At 35.6% G+C, this 25,115-nt stretch overlaps 1 protein-coding gene across 3 annotated transcripts in view; it reads left to right on the top strand.

Annotated features, from left to right (window-relative positions):
• The window catches only part of UPF2 (UPF2 regulator of nonsense mediated mRNA decay), a 110,565-nt gene that overhangs the window by 66,146 nt on the left and 19,304 nt on the right, over positions 1–25,115 (top strand). For all 3 annotated transcript variants that reach the window (XM_045466910.1, XM_045466908.1, XM_045466909.1), the window contains exons 10-18: positions 1,894–2,007; positions 4,748–4,864; positions 5,935–6,120; positions 9,768–9,971; positions 10,695–10,970; positions 13,267–13,450; positions 18,917–19,056; positions 22,310–22,414; positions 22,715–22,813. In XM_045466910.1, the coding sequence (XP_045322866.1) occupies positions 1,894–2,007; positions 4,748–4,864; positions 5,935–6,120; positions 9,768–9,971; positions 10,695–10,970; positions 13,267–13,450; positions 18,917–19,056; positions 22,310–22,414; positions 22,715–22,813 (1,425 nt within the window). The remainder of the gene's footprint in view (positions 1–1,893; positions 2,008–4,747; positions 4,865–5,934; positions 6,121–9,767; positions 9,972–10,694; positions 10,971–13,266; positions 13,451–18,916; positions 19,057–22,309; positions 22,415–22,714; positions 22,814–25,115) is intronic.

Below are 25,115 nucleotides of genomic sequence, written 5' to 3'. Positions count from 1 at the left end.
GTCTCAGGCACTGTTGTGTGTGCTTTACATCAGTTCACTTAAGACAACTTTTATGAGGTAGGTTACTTTTATTAGTTCCATTTTAAAGATGAGGAGATTGAGGCACAAAGTTTAAGTAACAGCTAGTAAATGATAGAGCTGGGATTTAAACCCAGCAAGTCTGGTGCAGGGTCTATACTCTTTTTTTTTTTTTAATTTTTTTTCAACGTTTATTTATTTTTGGGACAGAGAGAGACAGAGCATGAACGGGGGAGGGGCAGAGAGAGAGGGAGACACAGAATCAGAAACAGGCTCCAGGCTCTGAGCCATCAGCCCAGAGCCCGACGCGGGGCTCGAACTCACGGACCGCGAGATCGTGACCTGGCTGAAGTCGGACGCTTAACCGACTGCGCCACCCAGGCGCCCCTGGGGTCTATACTCTTAATGTATCCTGGATAATAAGCTTAATCACTATGAGGAGCTTTTCATATGTAGCACTCAACATTTATTTGTGAAAGGATCTTTATGAAAGCTGTGCTCTTTTCTGAATTGCTGAAACAGTAAAGGTTAAAGTTCTAGAAGTTGACTTTTATGATTTTATTTTTAATCAGTGCAGTTTTATTGATGCTTTAATTAATACTTGTAGTGAGCTTCTAGTTTTCTCTGAGTTTTTAAATGAGTAAACAAACATAGTTTTGTTTAAAAATTATCTTTGAAGAACTAAAAAATCTAAACACCTACCACTGCTTACTATGGACAGTAGGTCCTTAAAATTGAAGATGATAAACTTAAGTGTTAGCTCTCTAAATATGTATAAGTTTAGTATTTATAAAATGATTATCATGAATTGTCCGGTGAGGTTAGGCCTTATTTTAAAATGCAGTACATACTAAGGTAGTGGGATTCTCCAGTACTAGTTAGTAGTAGACTGGGATTTTAGTACTGATCTTTCATCAAGTCATTTGAGAGTTTTATGTCATTTTGTTATTTTAATTATTAAGTCAGAATTATAACAGCCATGTGGTACAAATAAGATAGGATAGGATAGTAATCTGGAAAAGTAGAAAACACTGAAAAAACTTTTCAAGTCACCACCATATTGAACAATTGCATAAGACAGGAGAGTATTTTGAAAAACTACACTAAACTAGCACAAGGCACCACCATGTTATTGTCACTGTTGCTTGCATAGGTTTCTAGACTGTAAGTTGTTTTCTGATGAAAATGTACTCCATTTACATTTATCTTGCTATGTCTGTTTGCACTGTACTGTTGTAAGAGGATTTTGTTGTACTGAATACTTCTTGAAATGTGTGCCTAAGTTAGAGGCCTTATATTTGCAGAGGATTTGAATTTTGATCTACAGTTTTGATGATAGAAAAGAATAGTAATTATATTGGAAATTTTGCTGTAATGAAATTATAATAAAAAATGCAAACTGTAGTTCACAAGTGTAATACATAAAGCTTTAATAATATTTTTGCTTAAGTGAACTCTTGGTACTTATTATTTTTAAGTTAGCATTTCCTAAAATGTGTTCCTTATTAATTTAATGGGATGCTAACTAGTACTTGCTAGTATTTCAAAAGGGGGTTTATATTGCCAAATAAATTTGAGATAAATTGAATTAAGTTAAACAGTCCTCTTTATTTGAGAACCTATTTAAGCCTGATAAAGTGTATTGTTTCCCCAAATTACTTGACCGTGGAACTGTTTGCAAATTATATCCCAGCACTTGTGTTCTGCAGAGCTTATATTGCCTTAAATGAAAGTAAGTTGTGTAGCAAGAAATTTACCCAAATTTATTTAAAATATTTGGAATGAATGCAGACTTAATAAAATAACATTTCTTATCACAAGAGATTTCAAAATGTTAATTCTCTAAGTTAATGTCTCCTTTCTCTTAATTTGTAGGTACGAAAAAAGGACCAGATCAATATCGAAACAAAGAACAAAACTGTTCGTTTTATTGGAGAATTAACTAAATTTAAGATGTTCACAAAAAATGATACACTACATTGTTTAAAGGTTAGTGCTGCATTATTTGTGTTGTTTTAAAAAAATTTTTAATGTTTTTTTTTTGCTTTTTATTTATTTTTGAGAGAGAGAGAGAGAGAGAGAGAGAGAGAAAGCGAAAGCGAAAGCACGGGAGGGACAGAGAGAGAGAGACAGACACAGAATCCAGTGACAGGCTCCAGGCTCTGAGCTACCTGTCAGCACAGAGCCCAACACGGAGCTTGAACCCATGAACCGCAAGATCATGACCTGAGATGAAGTTGGACGCTTAACCAACTGAGCCACCCAGGTGCCCCTTGAGTTGTTTTTAATAGACAAATTTTAAGTTTTGGTTATAAATGCTGGAAAAAATGAATTAAGTAAGGAATATTTGTTTAATCTGAAGGAAGATAGGAGTGAAAGGGAATATTAAACAGATGAACAGAGTAGAAAACAAGTAATAATATGCTAGAAATGCAGCTATCACAGTAATTACATGAAATGTAAAAGGACAAAATACATGAAGTAAAAGCCTGAAGAATATAAGACTTGATTAAAACAACACTGTAGGCTGCCTATAAGAAACATACCCTTGGGGCCCCTGGGTGGCGGAGTCGGTTAAGCGTCCGACTGCAGCCAGGTCACGATCTCGCGGTCCGTGAGTTCGAGCCCCGCGTCAGGCTCTGGGCTGATGGCTCAGAGCCTGGAGCCTGTTTCTGATTCTGTGTCTCCCTCTCTCTCTGCCCCTCCCCCGTTCATGCTCTGTCTCTCTCTGTCCCAAAAATAAATAAACGTTGAAAAAAAAAAAAAAAAAGAAACATACCCTTAAATACGAAGACCATAAAGGCTAAAGTAAAAAGATGGGAGAAATATACCAGGGAAGCATTAATTAAAAGTCACCTGGTTTCATTATTATCAGGCAATTAAGGCACGAAGCATTTGTTAGAAATAAAGAAGGATAGTTCAGAATGATGAAGAGGTAGTTTTAATAGGAAGGTATTACCTTACTGAATCATTATGAATTCAGTAAGGTAGCTTCAAAATATATAAAGCAAAAATGAAGGAAAGGAGACATAAATTGACAAACGTAAAGGGTTGGAACCACCTTTCACTAGCTGAAAGAAGCAGCAGACCAAATCAGTACATATACACAGATTTGAATAACACAACAACCTGGATCTAACTGACACTCTACCCAACAGCATCAGAATTTACAATCTCTTATGATATACATGGATCATTTACCACAATTAACCATTAAAATCTCAGCACATTAGGGGTGCCTGGGTGGCTCAGTTGGTTAAGCATCCGACTTTGGCTCAGGTCATGACCCTACATTTTGTGAGTTTGAGCCCTGCGTTGGGCTCTGTGCTGACAACTCGGAGCCTGCTTCAGATTATATGTTTCCCTCTCCTTTGCTCGCTCGCTCTTTGTCTCTCAAATGAAATTAAAAACAAAAAAAAGAGTCCCAGCAAATTAGAAAAGACTGAAATTATTCAGATTATGTTTTCTGTCCACAATGGAATTAAGCAAGAAATTAGTTAATAAGTAATTATATGTGGTAAAGCTGATACAGTATAGATGGAATAATTCTACATTTGGAATTGATTATTATTAACAACAACAAATTTTGTATCAAATTGATTTCCTAGGGATATTATTAGGTAGTTTACACAAAGTGGGTCTCATGGATTCAAGTACATTTGGAAAGCCCTGAGTTAAACAAATTTGCCCAATTACTTAACTGCTTGATTTCTTAAGAGTGTTTAAAATACTAATAGTCATTGTAAATATTCAAGGGGTTTAGTTTCCTAAACCTACTTGGAGCATCTCAGGTGACTACAAAGTACATTTAGAGAAACTCTGGATAACATTTTAAGAGGGATTGTTAAAGATTTCTCAGTGCTGTAGTTGAAGGGAGTCATACCATGGAACAATTTAAACATTAGTATATTTCTTCATAATAATTATTACAAATACATAAGAAGGATATACATTTTTTTTGACACAGAAATTCCATTTCTATAATTTTGAAGGTTATTATTGCACAGATTTTTCTACAAGGATGTTAAGTATTGGTAAATATTAACAAGTATTATTAAGTACACAATTGTTTAAATAAATTGTAAACAGTTTTAATATTCAATAAATAAGAATCATTGGAGTTTTATTGTAGTTCATATTATACAGAAATATGTCCCTTTTAAATCATGCCATGCAAGGGTAAATAAGGACACAGCCAAAATAGTTATATTATCTAAAAAACAACAAGTTATTAAATGATGTGGTATATTTGAATCTGTTTTGGTTTAGAAAATATGCATAGAAAAAGATTGGTAGGATAAATACTTAAATGCTATGGTAATGTGTTATGTTTGTAAATGTCATACATTGAGCCTGTTGTAGTCAGAATTTTACAAGTAAATATCATATAAACCAAAACAAAAAAGCCATTTAGAAAATGTTAGCTGTGTATGGTGCAGATATTTAAATACATAGCATCTGATAATCATCATAGAAAGGGCTTTAATATTAGTTTTTCATGTATTTATCTGGAAGGAAAGGCATTAAATGTATTGAAGATTTTAGATTAAATTTTTGTGGCTGAACACAAAAGATACTTAGCAATGACTCTTGTTAAGCTAAAGTAGACTAGCTTTTGTTTTTCACACTGATATTTTTAAAATTGTTACATACAGTAGATCTGTATTTTCTTTCTCTAATAGGACTGAAGTATTGTCTTTGTGTTCTCTCATCATCATTATTATTACAGATGCTTCTATCAGACTTTTCCCATCACCATATTGAAATGGCGTGTACTCTACTGGAAACATGTGGAAGATTTCTTTTCAGATCTCCAGAATCACACCTGAGGACCAGTGTACTTTTGGTAAGGGCTTGAGGATCCTGGCAAGAGCTTGAGGTTCTTGATTTACTTCAGGGGTTAGAAATATTATATTGACCAGTATCTATGATCAATCTTGCTCTGCAGCATAAACTAGAACCTCCCATATTTATGTGCTGCGCAGCCAGTCCAGGAGAGTTGCAGGAATTTTTCCCACTTGGGCGCCAGTGAGTTCACACTGTTGTAAAGGAGGATTAAGTTCAACCCCAAATAACTTTTGATAAATGATTCAAATGAGCCAAGTACTCTTAATACTATTATATTAGAGTCATTGTTATGGATGTTCTTGGATATTCAAAGAAGCCATTGTTAAGTGCCATGAGCATATAAATTATAAGCTTAAACATATAAAATTGAAATTTTAAATTAAAAACAACTTTAAAAATTAACTTGGGGTAGAAGTTATTTCTTAAGCTAATTAGAATACTGAAATGGCCATCAAGTTTCTTGATCAGTTAAATTGTTATGCTTACTGATAATACCCATGCATTCCCTTGCAGTCTTGGGACCTTTCCAAGTGTGGTGGAGGGAGTGTTGGTGTTAGTGTTAAAGGGAGCTCAGGTTATGAATCGCCGGGCATGTACTGTCATTATTTCAGTGTTGCTGTTACAAAAGTCTGGATTGTGTCATTTTTTTAAGATGTTATTTTTTTAAAAATCTAGTTGTGAGCCTAAACATTCTCTGCCAATGCTATTTAAAATGAAGAAATGCAAGAATTTATTTCTTTAAAAAATTTTTAAAAAATATTTATTAAATGGTTTTTTTTTTTTTTTTTTGAGAGAGAGAGAGAGAGTGAGTGAGTGAGTTGGGGAGGAGCAGAGAGAGGGAGACAGAATCTGAAGCAGGCTCCAGGCTCTGAGCTTTCAGCACAGAGCCCACATGGGGCTCAAACTCATGAACTGGGAGATCATTACCTGAGTTGAAGTCCGACGCTTAACCAAAGGAGCCACCCAGGCACCCCTAATGTTTATTTCTGACAGCGAGACAGAGAAGTTTTGTTGGGAATAAGTATTAGAATGAAAGTATTTTGACTAACTTAGACTTTTTTATTATAGGAACAAATGATGAGAAAGAAGCAAGCAATGCACCTTGATGCAAGATACGTTACAATGGTGGAGAACGCATATTACTACTGCAACCCACCTCCAGCTGAAAAAACAGTGAAAAAGAAACGTCCTCCTCTCCAGGAATATGTCCGGAAACTTTTATACAAGGATCTCTCAAAGGTTACCACTGAGAAGGTAAATCTCATCGAAATTATAAAGTAATAGTAAATTTGAGATTTGTGGGAGTGTTAAGATTGTGTAATATTCAGGGGTGCCTGGGTGGCTAGTTGGTTAATCATCCAACTTCAGCACAGGTCATGATCGCACCGTTCAGAGTTCGAGCCCCACGTCAGGCTCTGTGCTGACAGCTCAGGGCCTAGAGCCTGCTTCTGATTTTCTCTCTCTCTCTCTCTCTCTTCTCTCTTTCTTTCTGCCCCTCCCCTGCTCGTGCTGTCTCTGTCTCTCTCAAAAAGAAACTTAAAAAAAAAGATTATATAATATTCAAATTTATTCTTCCTCCTCCTAATGATAGTAGTATTAAGAGCAGTGCACTTTCCTTCTATCCATTGCACTAAATTGTTTTAGGTCAGGAACATATATTTCAGCTTCCTTAGGTCAGTTTGTTTATAAATTGCTTCAGTGTTTGACAAAGTATGCATAAGAAATTGAATCAGAGCTGTTAAATTTCAGCACTGAAGTTTAGGAGAGGTAAGATTAGATTCCAAGTTTAATTTTGGTTGATTCTATACAAAACTTCCTAAAATGGAATTCATGTGATGATACTTAATATATAGGACTTATGTTTTGTTTTCTTTTATGATTCTTACTCTGAAGTAGCAGTTCTTTCCATTTTAATTTTGCTGTTGTTTATATTTGTAATTACTGCTTTGTCTCTCATATTCTATAATCAGTTTGACTAAATATTTTGCCTTCAGTATAAAGGATTATAACTCTGAGTGGGCTTTCGGAGGTCCATGGCCCTCTGAAATTTCATAATTTTGAATGTCTAGGGCTGTTTATATTTTTCTAGAGGGAATGTTTATAGTCTTCCTTAGATTCTTAGCAGGGATCAATTTCCAGAAAAGGTTAAGAACTACTAACCTATTTTCGTTCTTTCCCTTTCTTTCTTTCTTTCTTTCTTTCTTTCTTTCTTTCTTTCTTTCTTTCTTTCTAATTTTATTTTTTTAATTTACATCCAAATTAGCATATAGTGCAACAGTGATTTCAGGAGTAGATTCCCTAATGCCCCTTACCCATTTAGCCCTTCCCCCCTCCCACAACCCCTCCAGTAACCCTCTGTTTGTTCTCCATATTTAAGAGTCTCTTATGTTTTGTCCTCCTCCCTGTTTTTATATTATTTTTGCTTCCCTTCCCTTATGTTCATCTGTTCTGTGTCTTAAAGTCCTCATGTGAGTGAAGTCATGTGATATTTGTCTTTCTCTAATTTCGCTTAGCATAGTACCCTCTACTTCCATCCATGTTGTTGCAAATGGCAAAGTTTCGTTCTTTTTGATTGCCGAGAAATACTCCATTGTATATATGTACCACATCTTTTTTATCCAGTCATCCATCGATGGACATTTGGACTCTTTCCATACTTTGGCTATTGTTGATAGTACTGCTGTAAACATTGGGGTGTATGTGTCCCTTCAAAACAGCACATCTATATCCCTTGGATAAATACCTAGTAGTGCGATTGCTGGGTCGTAGGGTGGGTCTATTTTTTAATTTTTTGAGGAACCTCCATACTGTTTTCCAGAGTGGCTGCACCAGCTTGCATTCCCACCAGCAGTGCAAAAGAGATCCTCTTTCTCTGCATCCTCGCCAACATCTGTTGTTGACTGAGTTGTTAATGTGAGCCATTCTGACAGGTATAAAGTGGTATCTCATTGTGGTTTTGATTTGTATTTCCCTGATGATGAGTGATGTGGAGCATTTTTTCATGTGTCGGTTGGCCATCTGGACGTCTTCTTTGGAGAAGTGTCTATTCATGTCTTTTGCCCATCTTTTCACTGGATTATTTGTTTTTTGGGTATCAAGCTTGATAAGGTCTTTATAGATTTTGGATACTAATCCTTTATCTGATACGTCGTTTGCAAATATCTTCTCCCATTCTGTCGGTTGCCTTTTAGTTTTGCTGATTGTTTCCTTCGCTGTGCAGAAGCTTTTTGTTGATGAGGTCCCAGTAGTTCATTTTTGCTTTTGTTTCCCTTGCCTCCGGAGACATGTTGAGTAAGAAGTTGCTGTAGCCAAGATCAAAGAGGTTTTTGCCTGCTTTCTGCTCGAGGAGTTTGATGGCTTCCTGTCTTACATTTAGGTCTTTCTTCCAATTTTGAGTTTATTTTTGTGTATGGTGTAAGAAAGTGGTCCAGGTTCATTCTTCTGCATGTCGCTGTCCAGTTTTCCCAGCACCACTTGCTGAAGAGACTGTCTTTATTCCATTGGATATTCTTTCCTGCTTCGTCAAAGATTAGTTGATCATACGTTTGTGGGTCCGTATCTGGGTTCTCTATTCTGTTCCATTGATCTGAGTGTCCTTCTGCCAGTATCATACTGTCTTGATGATTACAGCTGTGTAGTATAGCTTGAAGTCTGGGATTGTGATGCCTCCTGCTTTGGTTTTCTTTTTCAGGATTGCTTTGGCTATTCAGGGTCTTTTCTGGTTCCATACAAATTTTAGGATTATTTGTTCCAGCTATGTGAACTAACCTATTTTCTTGATTATTGCAGTTGCCTTGTTAAAAACTTCACATTTAAGTAAGATATGATTGAAGAGAACATTTCAAGGTTAACTCTACAAGTGTGGAACTTTTTGTTTTTAGGAAAAAAATGTAAAACAAATTAACTCCTGAACAGAGTAAACCTGGGGGAGAAAAGGCGTACAGTAATACTCATGTTATATATGCGACTTTGGAAATTGGACTCAGCTTTCAGAGAGTCAGAGACAGTACTTGTTTCAAACAATAAGCAATTTGAAAGCTGTTTTAGAATTGGCTAAAAGTTTAAAAAATATAGATTGCTTATACAGTTGATAGCATTAACAGTTCCACTGAAGCTGATTAGAGAACATACTAAGTGCTTGAAAGATGGATTGTGGCTGTAGAGATGGAAGGAGTGCTTTGCAATCTGCCAGCAGTATCCTTTTTTTTTTTTTTTTTTCCAGAATAAAAATGGAAAGAACTTGATTATGGATAGAGCTCTGCTCATCTCATTACCAGTAGAGCTTTTGAAATAGTAATGGCTAACTTTTATGCGGTACTTATAATGAGCCAGACACTTCCCTGGGTATCTCACATGTTTTAATTTGTCTAATCTTTACAACAAACTATGAAATAAGTGCTGTTATTATCCCCCCTTTTGCACATGTGGAAATAGAATGCTGTGTAATGTCAGCCTTGATTTTGTACTCTCCAGTTTAAGTAGTCTTTTAACCAATTGACCTTGGGTTTTATTTACTGGAAATTTTTGATTCATAACAAGTATCAGAGATTATTTACATTAATTATATGCAAAAGAAAATACTATTTTTGGTAAACCTTTATTTTTTTTTTAGTGATCTGATTTTAGGAGTGTATGTTATTAGCTTGTATGAAGATCTGGAAACTCTATGAAATTTAGAGACTTTATGTGAATAAATTTAGTGACAAATGTGAATAAATTTTGCCAATAATTAGAAAAAAATCTCACTTTTCCTGTGTCTAAAGTCAAGTGGCTGGTAGAGGATCTCTAAAGTATTTTTCATTTCGAAAATTATATGACTGCACAGTCAAAATTATATTACTGGGTATATGGGAATACTATGTGCTCATGTTAGTAATTGAAACAAAATTCTCTTCATGTAGGTTTTGAGACAGATGCGAAAGTTGCCCTGGCAGGACCAAGAAGTGAAAGACTATGTTATTTGTTGTATGATAAACATCTGGAACGTGAAATATAATAGTATTCATTGTGTAGCCAACCTCTTAGCAGGACTGGTACTCTACCAAGAAGATGTTGGAATCCATGTTGTGGATGGAGTTTTAGAAGATATTCGATTAGGAATGGAGGTACTGAGTACTTTCTCTAAAGGCATCAAATTGGAGTTTGTGGAGAATTTAAACAGCTTTTAAATTTGATTATTGAAAAATAATAATTTGGAAACCTTCCTTTCCCTTCCCCTTATGATGTCAATTTACTATTACTTCTTCAGAGTTAGTGTTTTCTTCAAAAACCCTTTTGTCTCAGATTTCCTGGTCTTGCAGGCTAATGCTGGAGAGGTTTTTTTTGCCTCTTTTTCAAGTTCAGTCAGGCTTTTGAAAGATCGTAGTTTTTTTATTATTTCTGGGGCACAGTTAGGACTCAAGTGATAGGTGTTTCTAAACCTCTTAATTAGGAGAATTGGTAATCATTCAATAATAATTTCTGTAAACAGTTTTCTGTAAAGAATTTCTGTATGTATATAATTCATGAATTACAGAAAAATTAAGTTTTGGGGGCTTATAGGGAGAATTACATTTTAACTGTTTTGTCAGCTCATTTAATGATAGCTTAATACTGAGTTTAGTATTTAACTTGTTCTTTTTGTAAAACATTTTAAACGTAGCCATTTCTTAGAGAAAGAATACCCAGTGATGATCACTTTATTTAGAAAAGAAGGAAAGAACCCGTTATTTTTTCTCTGTTTAGTATTCTTCCAGTAATTGATATTATCAAGTGACAGAGGAGAATTTTACCTCTTTTCAAACACATTACTATTCTTTAATGGAAATCTGTGTTTGTTTTTCCTTTAGGTTAATCAACCTAAATTTAACCAGAGACGTATCAGCAGCGCCAAGTTCTTAGGGGAACTTTATAATTATCGAATGGTGGAATCAGCTGTTATTTTTAGAACTCTTTATTCTTTTACTTCATTTGGTGTTAACCCGGATGGCTCGCCAAGTTCACTAGACCCCCCTGAGCACCTTTTCAGAATTAGGCTAGTGTGCACTATTTTGGATACCTGTGGCCAGTACTTTGACAGAGGTTCTAGTAAACGAAAACTTGATTGCTTCCTTGTATACTTTCAGGTATGTAAACTAAAATACACAGTTTCGCATTTAATGCTTTACTGCGGTTACAAAAATACTAGAGAAGAGATGCTATAGCATTCACATATCACATGTAAGATGTGCTCATCATTTGATTTACTCCTGCTGCAAGGATGTAGAGATTAAAAAATATATGATGAATTCTATTATATAAACATTCTACTTGGCATTGTCACTTTTATAATTGACAGTAATTCATCATTAGTTTGGAAATTATTTTGGTATAGTTTATAAATTTGGTAAAGTAATTTATGGATTATGGTATTTGGTATGGTAATTATGCATTAAATTACTTGTGGTTTTTTTGTACATCCCATAACATTTTTAACTCATTTATGTTCTGTTTTTTTTTTTTTCTTTTTTTTTTTTTTTTTCAACGTTTATTTATTTTTGGGACAGAGAGAGACAGAGCATGAACGGGGGAGGGGCAGAGAGAGAGGGAGACACAGAATCGGAAACAGGCTCCAGGCTCTGAGCCATCAGCCCAGAGCCCGACGCGGGGCTCAAACTCACGGACCGCGAGATCGTGACCTGGCTGAAGTCGGACGCTTAACCGATTGAGCCACCCAGGCGCCCCTGTTCTGTTTTTAAATCTAAAATTCTTGTTTCTAAAGGATTTAAGTTTTTTTTTTTAGAAAAAACTGTCATTTTTGGAAAATATGTTGTTTTCAACACAGGAAAAAATATTTGTTCATTCATGGTAAATTCTTGTGTTGTACTTTTCATATCTTAATTTTAGTTAATTATGTAAACTTGTTATTTAGAGGAAGTACAGTATAAATGAAATTCAGATACAAATATGGAGACAGTTCTATAACTTCTATGAAGTTGGTGTTCCAAAAGTTAACTTATAGGTTGGTTGTTTGGCACCTACTCTTTCCCATATAATACAGTGTTATAAATACTGATTAGGGTTAGCTGTTCACTATCAAATTCTCCAGGTGTTACTGAAATAAAGTACCACAAGTACCATTCAATTCTATATGATCATTCCATTCTGTATAATCTTTTGTTAGTGTTTTCTTCCTTTATTTATTGGTGAAGAAAATAAATCTAAAACTATAGTTTTTGAAGTGTCAAAACTACCTCCACATAGTGGCTGGTGTTAGATGGGGGGTGAATACTCTCAGGGAAGAGCAGTTTGTTAACTTTGTTCTGCCACCGTACCTGTGCAGTAGAGGACGACATGTCACTCCTTTTTTTTCTTAGTTGATAAGCAGAAAATGGGGAGGAGAGTTTTGGAAATTTGAGAGTGAGATTGCCTGTTGTATGTAAGGACTATCTTAAGTTGGAGACAATCTGTTTTTGAAAACCAGAGATTTGCTACAAAATGTCACCTGTAACTATCATCATCAAAAGTAAACTCTCTTTCAGAAGTGTGTTCCTTATTTGATTTTGCTCTGAAATCCTAGACTGAGAGAAAAAAGCCACTTAGAAGTGTCCAGGAGCAAAAAGAGACCAAAGTATTTTCCATACTGATTAGTCGGCAGAAATGTGTAGTAGGGTGTACCTAGGAAATAACGAGTAAGGAGTGAGTGAGGCCGGGGAGATGAGGGCAGTGTGTTCTCCCAGGACAGAGGATGTACAGTGAAGTATGGGAAAGCCAGATGGAAAGTATCACCTGCAGCAGTGCTTCTAAACTTCAATATGAATATGCACCACCTGCAGGTATTGTTAAAATGCAGATTGTGATTCATTCGGTCTGGGGTGGGGGCCTGAGATTCTGCATTTCTGACAAGCTCCCACTTGAGGTCCACACTCAAACTGGAAGAAGAGAATGAAAGCACCCAGAAGAATACCTGTTTATATACAAGCAAATTCTTGGGTTGTGCTTTTTAGTTAAACTAAATGTAGGAATTACAAAGTATGAAATCAAATGAAGGAACCAGGCTAGGAGAAGAAAGGAAGGATATCTAAACAGTGCCATACACGCAGTGGATGTTCAATGAATGCTTGCTGATTAATGATTTTTTTGTATTTCAGAAACTGTGTTTTCAGATACTTTAATTGACCTTTTAAAATTAAAATCAAAGCAGGTAGTATAGAGAAAATGAAGAAAATGTATCAAAACTATGGCTTTGAATCTGGTTGTTTTGTAAAATCAGTATTTAAACCTGGTTTGGGAGTGGGGTTTCTGCCTTGTGTCAGTACCTAGAAATTTATTTGGTATTTTATTTATGATTTTAACTAGGTAACATCACAATACAGATTATTATTTGAAAGTATTTTGGTTAACAATTTCTTACTGCTAAATTTATTTTTCATTTGTTATCAGCGTTATGTTTGGTGGAAGAAAAGTTTGGAGGTTTGGACGAAAGACCATCCATTTCCTATTGACATAGATTATATGATCAGTGATACACTAGAACTGCTAAGACCAAAGATCAAACTCTGTAATTCTCTGGAAGAATCCATCAGGCAGGTACACGACTTGGAACGAGAATTCTTAATAAAACTAGGTAAGCAACTAATTAAAGAAAATGAAGATGATATTTGGCAGATTGTTTTTAGAATTTGCTTCATATTATCAGAGTTTGCTTTTGTATACTTCCTATTTTCAGTGTTGAGTGTTACTTAATAGTGTTAGGTGAGACCTGGGTGGCATATTTGATTTCACTGAATAATCCCAAATTGGAGGAAAGCGGTCATGTAAGTAGGGATGGAAAAAAACACAATCCTGTTAGCCTTTCTTAATTTTAGGACTTTTGGTTGCTAATACAAAGTACTTTTGATTAAAGCATCTCTTATATATACAGTATGTATGTATTTTCAACAAGTATTATTTCCTAAGACAACCTGGGCATGACACTGTAGGGAGGAGTATCTGTTAGAAGTTTGGAACTACCTTGTGGAATTTCAGACCTAATTCCCTGGGAGAGTTGTCTCTTTTTCTAAGGACTAGAGAAAATGTGAGAAATAACGTGTTACAGGAGACTTGGTCTATTTACTTTCTCCACATCCCTCTGCAACTATTCTGGAATAAGAGTTAGCTCTTGAACAGTTCCCACAAGGGACTAAATGAGCTGACTAACTTTGTCAGTGGAAATAACTGGAATGAGGTGTAGTTTTTCAAGTCTTGTTTGTTTGCTAATAGTTCTTAGCATGTTAGTATGTTTTAGTGTAGTCATATCAAAGTGACATGCTTTTAGGCTGTTAAGCTAGTGTTTTATTTCCTCCTAGCACTCAGCACCCATATGTCTGTTGCCGAACGATCCTTAAGCTTCACCAGTTACACTAATTGCATAAATTTACTATGTTGCATATATGAAAAACTACTTTTCATGGCAAAGGCATTTGTGATTTTTTTTTCCTTTAAAACTTTTTCTTATTATATCCAGCATTTTAATAGAATTTCTTTCTCCAAAGATCCGTCTTCCTTTGGAGAATATGATTACTGTTATCTAACTGAGCAGTATTTTTAAAGGTGCTACCGATTGTGTAACTATTGACTTTTCTACCACTCCACCCACAAGGACATATGTGATTCTTTTGTTCTTTGAACTTTGTCCCAAGTCAGCACTTTTTTTTTCCTTTTCAGATTTCCAATTGTATAAAATGGTCATTTCAAGCAAAGTACTTATTTATCTACTTATTTATTTCATTTACTTAACATGCTTTAATATAGTTAAGTCTTAGTCTTGTTTCCCAAAAACTTTCATGAATGGTTCTCTCTGTGTAGTGGGCGTGAGATAGCACTAGTTTGACACCCAGTTTGATAGCAGCAAAGAGTGTGGTATGCATTATCCTTTGTAGAGCAAAGGGTTAAATGAAAGGATCGCAAGCTTCTTTTGAGGGGTCTGTTCCTGTTTAGAATATGGCAAGGAAAAAATAGGCCACCGGCCACCATTTGTGAATGAAATTCTAAAGATGATGGCAACTGGAATCAATATGCTCCCAAGTCCCATTTTTCTCTTGCTTTAGAGTCTAAATATCAGGAAGAAGATGTACATGAATGAATCTATATTATATTATAGATTATATTATATATATAATATATATTGTATTAAATCTATATTTCCTATTGATAATACAGTATCCTTGATAGTTTTTTTTTTGTTTTCAAGCACTTTGTAAATTCTTTATTATTTTAACTTTATAACAACCCGATGTAAACCTAATAGTTAATGAGAAAGCACTACAAAATTCCCTAAGATTTTTAAGTCGTTTTTAATATTATTAGAAGTAGTACTTATTCATGGCAGAAATCCTGAAAAATACCGAGAAAACAAAAATCACATATTTCATACATAAGAACAATCATGTGTTAACATTTTTTGGTACGTGTTCTATTCTTTTGCAATTTTTTCATGTTTGTAGTTATATTACCGGATTTTTTTCTACCTAATACTTAGGAAATTTCTTCCTGACATGAAATATTTTTCTAAGTCTTAATTTTTTTTAAATTGGTTATATTCCTTTGTATGAATGTGCCATAATGTATTTAATCTTGTTGTTTGATACTTAGGCTGTTTCCAGTTTTACATTAGTATAAATAACATTTCTGTGTGATTTTTGTGTGCATCTTGGTTTTCTCAAGAAAGACATAGAATTATTGGCTCAGACATTCTCTTCCAGTTTAAGAACAAAAAACAAAGTGGTAATAGGCAATATAATTTAATCAGGCATGGAAGTTGTAGACTGTATAATAATATAAGGAACAGAAATGAGGGAAACAGAAGTGAAAAAAAAAGAAGACTCATGAGTAAATTATAAAGCCAACAGTGTATTTCATAAATGAGAAACAAATTCAGTAGAATAGAATAAAAGGCCTAGAAGCATCCCCAATTAAATATAAACTTATTTAGTGTATAATAAACTAGGAATCTTAAAAAATAGCATAAGGGCAACAGGTTGGCATATAGGAGGAAAACTGATATAGAGCCACATCTGATATCCTCAAACTCCAGATGGATTAAGGAGCTAAGTATTTATTTTTAAAAAGTTTAAAAAGATATATGATTATCAAATATTTGGAGGTGTTAATTTTCCCAAATTCTAAAACAATTGAAGAAAGCACACACATGGCCACAGATCTAGGCGCTTAAAGCTTTTATACCATACAAAAATAACTGAAATTAAAATGAGGACAGTTTGCATGTCAGGTTTGTTTCGCTTACATAAAGGGCACAGGCAAATTGGTAATAAATTAGAATATCCCAAAAAATAAATGAACATGATAAGGGAAGGCGGGGAGAGTAAGTGTTCTTACTGAGTGCTGCCTGATGCCAGAAATCAAAGACTGTGCTCTCTCTGACATGTTGAGTATGGGAAGAAATGCTCAACATGTCTAGTAAGCAGAGAAATATAAACTAAAGCAGTCTAAAAGGAAGTATTACAGTTACTACTATCTCGGTTATGAGCAGGAAAACTGAGGCACCAAGCAGCGTTTTATTGTTTGTCTTTTGTATTTTTATCCCTATGTCCTGTGGGTATACACTTTTATTTCATTGTTTATTTTAGATTGACAGTGTCCTCAGGGTCAGCAGTAGGATAGTTCATATATACCATTTAGTAAATGCAAAATGTATTTATAAATTGCTTTTGAAACTGACTTGCAATGCAAATGCAAATGTGTTAAAAATAGTATGTATTTTTCTTAGAAATTAGGAGTATGACTATCAAAACAAAGTGACTTACAAGTTATAGTTCTTCCCAACCTGCATGTTTTAAATGGCTGTAACAAAAGCGTAAAAATAGCCCGTGCCATGTGAATTTATCAGTACGTGATATTTTTACTGAGAATGTTTAGATTTAGACAGTCGTGGGGTGCCCAGGTGGCTCAGTCGGTTGAGTGTCCCACTCCAGCTCAGGTCATGATCTCACGGTTTCTGAGTTTCAGCTGTGCATTGGACTCACCGCTGTCAGTGTGGAGCCTGCTTCGGATCCTCTGTCCCGCTCTCTCTACTCCCCCTCCGCTCGCTCTCTCAAAAATAAACCTTGAAAGAATAGATTTAGACAGTCGTGACTTTAAATTTTTTGCCTTTGATAACTTAATTTTTTTGTTTGTCTGTTTGAAAGAGACAGAGTGCGAGTAGGGGAGGGGCAGAGAGAGAGGGAGAGAGAATCCTAAGCAGGCCCTGCGCCGCCAGCGCGTAGCCCAGTGCAGGGCTCGCAACCACAAAACCCCGAGATCATGACCCAAGCAGAAACCAAGAGTTGGATGCTTAACTGACCAAGCCACCCAGACGCCCCTCTCTTTGATAACTTAGAGAACAAATATTGTTTCTTAAAGTCTGTATAAATGAATAAGCAAATAAATAAAATTTATATATGTAAAATCTAAATTTGTGTCTCTGAAATCTAGTAAGTGATGAGAAAATAAATATATATATATATATTTTTTTCAACGTTTATTTATTTTTTTGGGACAGAGAGAGACAGAGCATGAACGGGGGGAGGGGCAGAGAGAGAGGGAGACACAGAATCGGAAACAGGCTCCAGGCTCTGAGCCATCAGCCCAGAGCCTGACGCGGGGCTCGAACTCACGGACCGCGAGATCGTGACCTGGCTGAAGTCGGACGCTTAACCGACTGCGCCACCCAGGCGCCCCAAGAAAATAAATATTTAAGTTAATGGATTCTCATTCTGAGACACCAGCTTCTTTTCTCAGCATTAATTTTCCTTTCTCTCTGAGCATTATCCATCTTTTCTTAAATTTTATTTCCAAACTTGAGTGTACCGACTTTAATCACTCTGTACACTCATATTTTTGTCAGTTCAGTTAACTTCTTAGACTTAAGACACTGGAATAATTTTTTTTACTTTTATTGGTTAGTTAATTATTGAAACTCTCTGAACTTCAACATTCCTCATAAAATGAAAGAGTTAAATCATTTCATGGTTGCTAAAGTTTCTTTTTGCCCTAATCATCTAAGAGTCTGAATAAAGTATTTATTAAACACCTGTGTGTTTATCAATATATGGCCTCTGATAGGTTTTGAATGTATAAAACAAGGTCTTTGTAGTGAAGGGTCTTATAATCTGATGTCATGTTTTATGAAATCTTAGAAAAAATACTACATGGTGTATCCTTAGATGAAAAGTGCCATGAGAAATTCTCCAAGAGCTTTAGGAGCAGATAGGAGGAAGAGTAATAGATTCAGGTACTCATTATGTGTATTCAGGAAGTAAAATTTAGACTGAACTTAGAGAATGTATAGGACTTGAAAGTACATAGTGAAGGATACTCTGCTTTGAGAAGAGTATCTGATGAACAAGATTGCAAGACAGTATGCTTTGTGACAGAAGAGGCCCAGCTATAGGAGAAGGCTAGAGAGAGACAAGGGGAAAGTCAGATCAGATGAGGCATCTTGAAATTAGAGAGAGTCGTTTGGAATTCCAATGTTAACTAAGAATTGACTAGGCAGTGAGATGTGACTGAAAATAGGAGGTGGGAGCAAATTCAAGCCTGGGGGTTCCCTTAGGAGGAGAATGCTGTTACTGAGGAAAAAAAATTAAGCACTTTGGTGACACGCTTTGGCTCCTTCCTTTAGTCTTAATTTGCAGACATTCAAATTGATAGCCAAATGTGATTTCTCTTACATGGTTGAGGCGGCATTTTATGTGCTAGTACTTTTTGACATGTTCATCTGAGATGGAGATAAACAGAAGCTGGAAAAAAAGTACACATATATTTGTGTGTGTGTGTGTGTGTGTGTGTGTGTGTGTGTATGTACATATTATATATGTATTTATATATATACATATATGTTCATATATATAATGTATCATTGATTTTTTTTGTTGAAATGAAGGTCTCTTTAGTTTGTAAAATGTTTCTCAAAATAATTTTAAATTGTATTCTTGTTTTACTATTCTGAGAAAATGGCTTTTGAGTTACTTTAATACATACTTCTAAATTAAGTGGTATAATATTGAAAATTTATCCTTTTTTATATACTTCTTCACTTTCTCCTCATTTCAAGGCCTAGTAAATGATAAAGATTCAAAAGAGTCTATGACGGAAGGAGAAAATCTTGAAGAGGATGAAGAAGAAGAAGAAGGAGGAGCTGAAACAGAAGAACAATCTGGAAATGAAAGTGAAGTAAATGACCCAGAAGAAGAGGTGATGACTTTTATTTATAGCAAATAGGTACATTTGTACAAGAGTATCTTGATTATTTGAGCCAAGATTTCCTTGAATGCATAAAATAAGATCTCCTTCCAACCTGCGAACTCTGAAAGTTTCCTGAGAAAGTAGATATAAATGATAAAAATTTAGAACTGGAATGTTTCTGTAATTGGTTTCCATATAATAGGTAGACATTACATTGTTCTTTTAAAAAATGAGGTTGTTGTAGAAACATTCAACCATATAATTTAAATTGGATTATTAAGTATTTTATAATAATAAAAGGAAATGAGTGTATCAGACCAATCTTATGGCTGCCTTTGGATTTTGCCACTACACCAGTTAGATAAACAGAATCTAATAAATTAAACAGCCTTAGTAAATGTGACTTCAAAGAGTGACTTGCGGGGCCCCTGGGGGGCTCAGTTGGTCGGGTGGCCAACTCAGCTCAGGTCACGATCTTGTGGTCTGTGAGTTCGAGCCCCGCGTCGAGCTCTGTGCTGACAGCTTGGAGCCTGGAGCCTGCTTCAGATTCTGTGTCTCCCTCTCTCTCTGTCCCTCCCCAACTCATGCTCTGTCTCTCTCTGTCTCTCAGAAATAAATAAATATTAAAAAAAAAAAAAAAGTGACTTGCTTTCCTATAAATTCCTCATTTGAAGAATTGGGATGTATTACATTTTCTTCACTAAATACATTTCCTCCTTTTAAAAAGTGAACTTTATAATTTTGAAAATTGTATCTTTAAAAAAAAATGTGTATTTATTTTGAGAGAGAGAGAGTTTGAACAGGGGAGGGGCAGAGAGAAAGGGAGAGAGAGAATCCCAAGCAGGCACCACACTGTCAGTGGCAGCCAGACATGGGGCTGGATCTTATAAACCGTGAGATCATGACCTGAGCCTAAATCAAGAGTCTGATGCTCAACCAGCTGAGCCACCCAGGCTGAAAGTTGTATGATTTTTAACCATTACTTACTTTTCCAATTGCAGTTGAATATCATACATGGTACAGTGTGTTTGCTAAGTGGAAAAAAACACAGTGTTCGGTCGGCATTGCATGAGCCTTGTCTGGGAGCAAAAGTGAGAGAGATGTGGTTTAATAAGTGAAGTTGCATAGTTTGCTTCTCCTCCCACTCAAGACCACCCTCTCCCATGGTTGCTCTCTGAGCATAGGGAGAACATTGTTAAAGAGAGAAAGCGGATTGATTTAATAGCAGTGAATAAGAAATTCTGCAACCGCTTGTTTCAGCTGAGAAAGAAAAGGGCTGGAGTTCACTCTTCAGACAAATTGTGCTCTTTGTTTTCATCTTGGTCCTCACTCCTTCAAGCTCCGTGTGGCATTTTGAAGTTCTCCCCAGCAGCTAACAACCAGAATATTTCCTCCTTAATATCAGCTACATAAATTAAAAATGACTTTCAAGATTAAGTAAATGTTCTAAAATTTGAATTTTCTTTAGCATTTATACAATTTAGCAGGTTAAATACAAGATTTATCATTATAATAGCAATAATATTTATCGAGCATTCATTGTTCATAGTCACTTTTTTAAACACTGTATTTACATTACCATTTCTCATACCACCCTGTGAGGTAGGTGAGAAAATAAGGGACAAATAGGTGAATTTGCCCAAGATCTCAGAGTAGTAAGTGGTGAGCCAATATTTGAACTCAGACGGTGTGACTGGTGCTGTGCTGACCCCTCCTGCTCTCCTTAGCCAGCTTGGATTTTGCAGTCCGTTCACTTCCAGATCCCACAGGTTATTATGTCAGTGTATAATAGGGATTAGGACAATGGGATTCTTGTCCAGCCTTTCAGTTTCAGAAGTTAATTAATCCATTGTGTTTGCCTGAGTTATAAAAAATAAAGGGTAAGGAGAAAAAGTTAATGCATTTTATTTTATTTTTTTAATTTTGAAAGAGCACAGGCAGGGGAGGGGCAGAGAGAGAGGGAGAGACAGAATCCCAAGCAGGCTCCATGCTGTCAGCGCAGAGCCCCACTTGGGGCTCAGTCCCACAAACCGTGAGATCATCACCTGAGCCAAAATCAGGAGTCGGATGCTCAACTGACTGAGCCACCCAGGTGCCCCAATGCATTTTAATTTAAGTGTTAAGAACTGATTAATTTTTTTCCAAGGGCAAATTTAAGAGCATCTCTATTGCAAATTTGGTTGTGAATTACAGACTTACATTAAAAAAAAAAAAGTTAATGCATTTGAAAAAAAGTAAACGCATTTCTGTACATTCCCAGAGTATTTCCACTTTAGAAACTCTATAAGTTTCCAGATACCAGTATAGTAAATTATAATACACTATTTGGATTTTTAAAATTGTTATGTTATTTCTCATTCACATTCATTGTCTTGGCACAATGAGAAGATGCTGGATTTAGTGTAGTCTTTTTTTACACTTACAGAACCAAGTGAGAGTGAGTTGTGTTGTTGGAAGTGAAAGGCTGCACAGATGGGGCACAACTGTGTGCTTTTGTATGTGTCTGCCCTTTTGAAATATCCTTTGGGGTTCTGTTCAGTCTTCTGTTTGAAAGGAAATCTGGCTGATCGAAGAGGAGGTGGGGGTATTGACAAGAGAGGATGGGGAGAAGTGGTGAGGGGGAGCAGAATGTCTAGCTCCTGCTTAAATAGGCAGTGTGTCCTTGGGCAAGTCACTTAACTTATCCGAGCCTTAGTTTGTTCATGTATAACAACGGGGGCATGAGGTCTTACCCTGCCTTCTTAGAACTGGATAAAGCAAACAAAATGAAGTATGTGAGAACACCTTATAGGCTGTTGTGCTCTGTACAGTGTAGTGCTTTATAAACCGACTGTCCTTGCTTTCCACTGCTAACCAGGCTAAATTTGAACTATTTACTGACGTTCATTCCAGAGTTTAGTTGAGTATTAAAGAACTACTATCTATGAGAAACCCAGTCTCAAAACAGCCAGGGAGGAGAAATAACACAAAAGGTTCAGGAAGCTCATTCCTTTTGGAATTCAAGGAAAAGAGTTTCTACAAAGGATCTTTGTATTATTAGATCGGTGGAAGATAGTGAAATGGGTTTTCGGCTACTGGTGTGCATTAGTTTTCAGCTAATGTTGCCAGCTGACTTTGCCCTAAATTGTAGGCAAACCACATAAAAGGCTGGAACTTGAGAATAATGAACAATTATACAGAAATTTTTAAATCTTTTTAAGTAATGTAAAATATAGTAACCCTTTTCAAAATGTTTTAATCTTCTAATGTTATATAATTTCAGGAGGGTTCTGATAATGATGATGATGAGGGCGAGGAAGAAGAGGAAGAGAATACCGATTACCTTACAGATTCAAATAAAGAGAATGAAACAGATGAAGAAAATACTGTATGTATGGCTGAAAATTTGCTTTTGAGGTCACACAATATTTTCATTAGTATTTCAGTTTTAGCCACTGAAGTTGTGTTTCTTGTGATTATTGAAAAATATTCTTTTGGAAATTCATTTCAATTTGTTTTCCTATCTAAGTACCTTACTGTATTAACAGGTTTTTTTAAACATGTAGTGTTACACATTTTACTCACTTGTTCCTTGAGTTATGTTGAGCAAGTTATCCATACAAAAGACTCTGCCATCCAAAACTCTGGTTACAACTTGTGGTCTGATTTCTTGTTTTGTTTTAATAAGGAGGTAATGATTAAGGGAGGTGGACTTAAGCATGTACCTTGTGTGGAAGATGAGGACTTCATTCAAGCTCTGGATAAAATGATGCTGGAAAACCTTCAGGTACGAGCGGTTCTCCTATTCCAGAGGGTCCTCTCCCTACAGGATACTGCAGCACATTCAGTTGTGGTGGTTACAGGGGTCTCTACAGCTTAACATTTGCCTCTGCAGCAACAGTACAGTTTGCGTCTGCCAGTACTTCTTATACTTTCCCTGATGTGCACATTTCTTTGGGATACACTGGGGGGGAAAATGTAGTTAATGTAAGACTTCGAACAGTAATTTCATTGTACCAGTCTGCCTTTTTTCTCTGAAGTCCTATCTCTGTTGCTAAGACCTTTTACTTACAGTTTGTTTACAATTCAAACTTGGCCAAAGATCAATATTTGGGGAAATTTAATACACTAAATTATTAAGCTTGATTTAAAATTTGAATGACTTGTCTATAAATATTTAGAGGAATATTGGTTATTTGATGTTTAAAGAAATTTTGTTTAATGTATTCTTGACATTAATACACTGGATTTTATAAAAAGCTCCATCTTCCCAGTTGATACAGAATAATTATGAATAAACAAAATAGCTAGGGAACTTCTGGAAGCTGGCGGGTAAGATACTCAGTAAGACAATAAAACATTTTAAACACACAATAATAGATTGGCACAAGAATAAATGGATTAATGAAATAGGAAAGTCCAAAATCGACCTAAAACATGACAATTTAATAATATGGTAAAGACAACACTGCAAGCCAGTTGAGGGAAAATGTATTATTCAATGGATTGTCAGTAAAAATAAAGCTGGATTTCTATTTTATATCCACACCGGAATTAACTGCAAACTTATCAGAAATCTTAATAATTGTGAAGACTGTTGATTATTGCATTAAGACTTCACCTTCTTCATATAGTGCTGTCAGACACTATTAGTATTGCTACGTTTCAGTTAAAGCCACAGTAAGGCCACAAGAGTAGTAGTGGCGTAGTCTGTTTTCAGCCATCTTGCCCTATTGCTTTCTAGCCCAGAATGCCACGAGAAATGCCAGACCAGAAACAGACTGTATAATGTAGGGTAACTGCTGTATTATATCACCAGGTCCTACACACCGGTGAGGACAAATGAATGACCCAGGGTTTTTTTTGTTGTTGATTGAAACAATAAATAAAGTCATGTTAAAGCTCACTGATAATCAAAAGATAAGCAGATTAAGAAGAACCTTTTTATCAGATCATCAGATACTAAGATGCGAAAAGTGATTCTACCCATTGTGGTTAAGTATGGGTAAATATCTGTATTTGGAATATGTAAATCAGTCCATCTTTTTTAGAGAGAAACTTAGTAAACCTAGCAAATAGGCATGGCTTTTGATCTAAAAGTCCACCCTTAACTAATTTTCACCCGAGTATATGAAGTTAAATATATAAAGATGTCATACTGTAATGGGGAAATAGGTTTAGTAGAGAACCAATTATATAAATAAGAGAATATCCATATAATTAGCTCTGTATATACTCAACACAAAGATGCCCATTATATAGAATCAAAAAGAAGAAAAACATGTATATAGTGAAGAACAGTATGCATAGATGGAGCTTGTGTGTACATGTGTGTTACTAGCATTTTCAAGAAAAATGTGGAGAACACGCCCCATTGATACTGGTTGTTGTTCCTTGGAGCGTGGTGAGGGAGGGGTTGGTATGGTGACACTGGCTGATGCATTTTTGTATTTAAATAATTTACAAAGAGAATATGTTCGTTTTATAATTAGAAAAAAAGTTAATTTACAAATAAAGATTGATCTAACATGATCCTTTGAAATTTTAAGTTAAAAAGTCTTTGTAAATCTTATGAATCTGGGAGAGCTTCAAGCAAATTCTACAAATTGGAACTTATAAACAATAAGACCTTGCCCCTTTATTACCATTTTATTTGATTTAGGTCTCTTGCAAATATGGAGCCTATATCAAAGGCCATTTAAATTGTGGTAAAGCATTTTCAAAACCTTCGTGGCCTGTTAGCATTACCTGCTTAGATTTGAAGAATTACATTCAGCTCTTTCCTCATTTGTGCTCCATTCAGCAAATACAGAAAATTATGTGCGGTTTCCAAAATGCACCATGCTGTTTCATGTCCTTGCTTTTGGACCTGTCCTCCCCTTCCTAAACTCCCTCTGTATCCCCCAGACTGCTCTGCTGCCATCTGCTTACAAGAAGTCTTATGAAGCCTTAAAGACATTCTCAGACGTCCCAGTTTTGTTTAGTCTTTTGTGAAGTTTCAGCATCCACCCACTCCTAGCCAGGCCTATATAGTCACTTCACCCCAAAACAGGTTATACATGACTTGGATGAATTGTAATGAATTTATT

Source organism: Leopardus geoffroyi, chromosome B4 (assembly GCF_018350155.1).
Source record: "Leopardus geoffroyi isolate Oge1 chromosome B4, O.geoffroyi_Oge1_pat1.0, whole genome shotgun sequence".
NCBI classification, from domain to species: Eukaryota; Metazoa; Chordata; class Mammalia; order Carnivora; family Felidae; genus Leopardus; species Leopardus geoffroyi.
The sequence above is the reverse complement of the archived record's forward strand: the minus strand, read 5'-3'. Positions and strand labels throughout refer to the sequence as shown.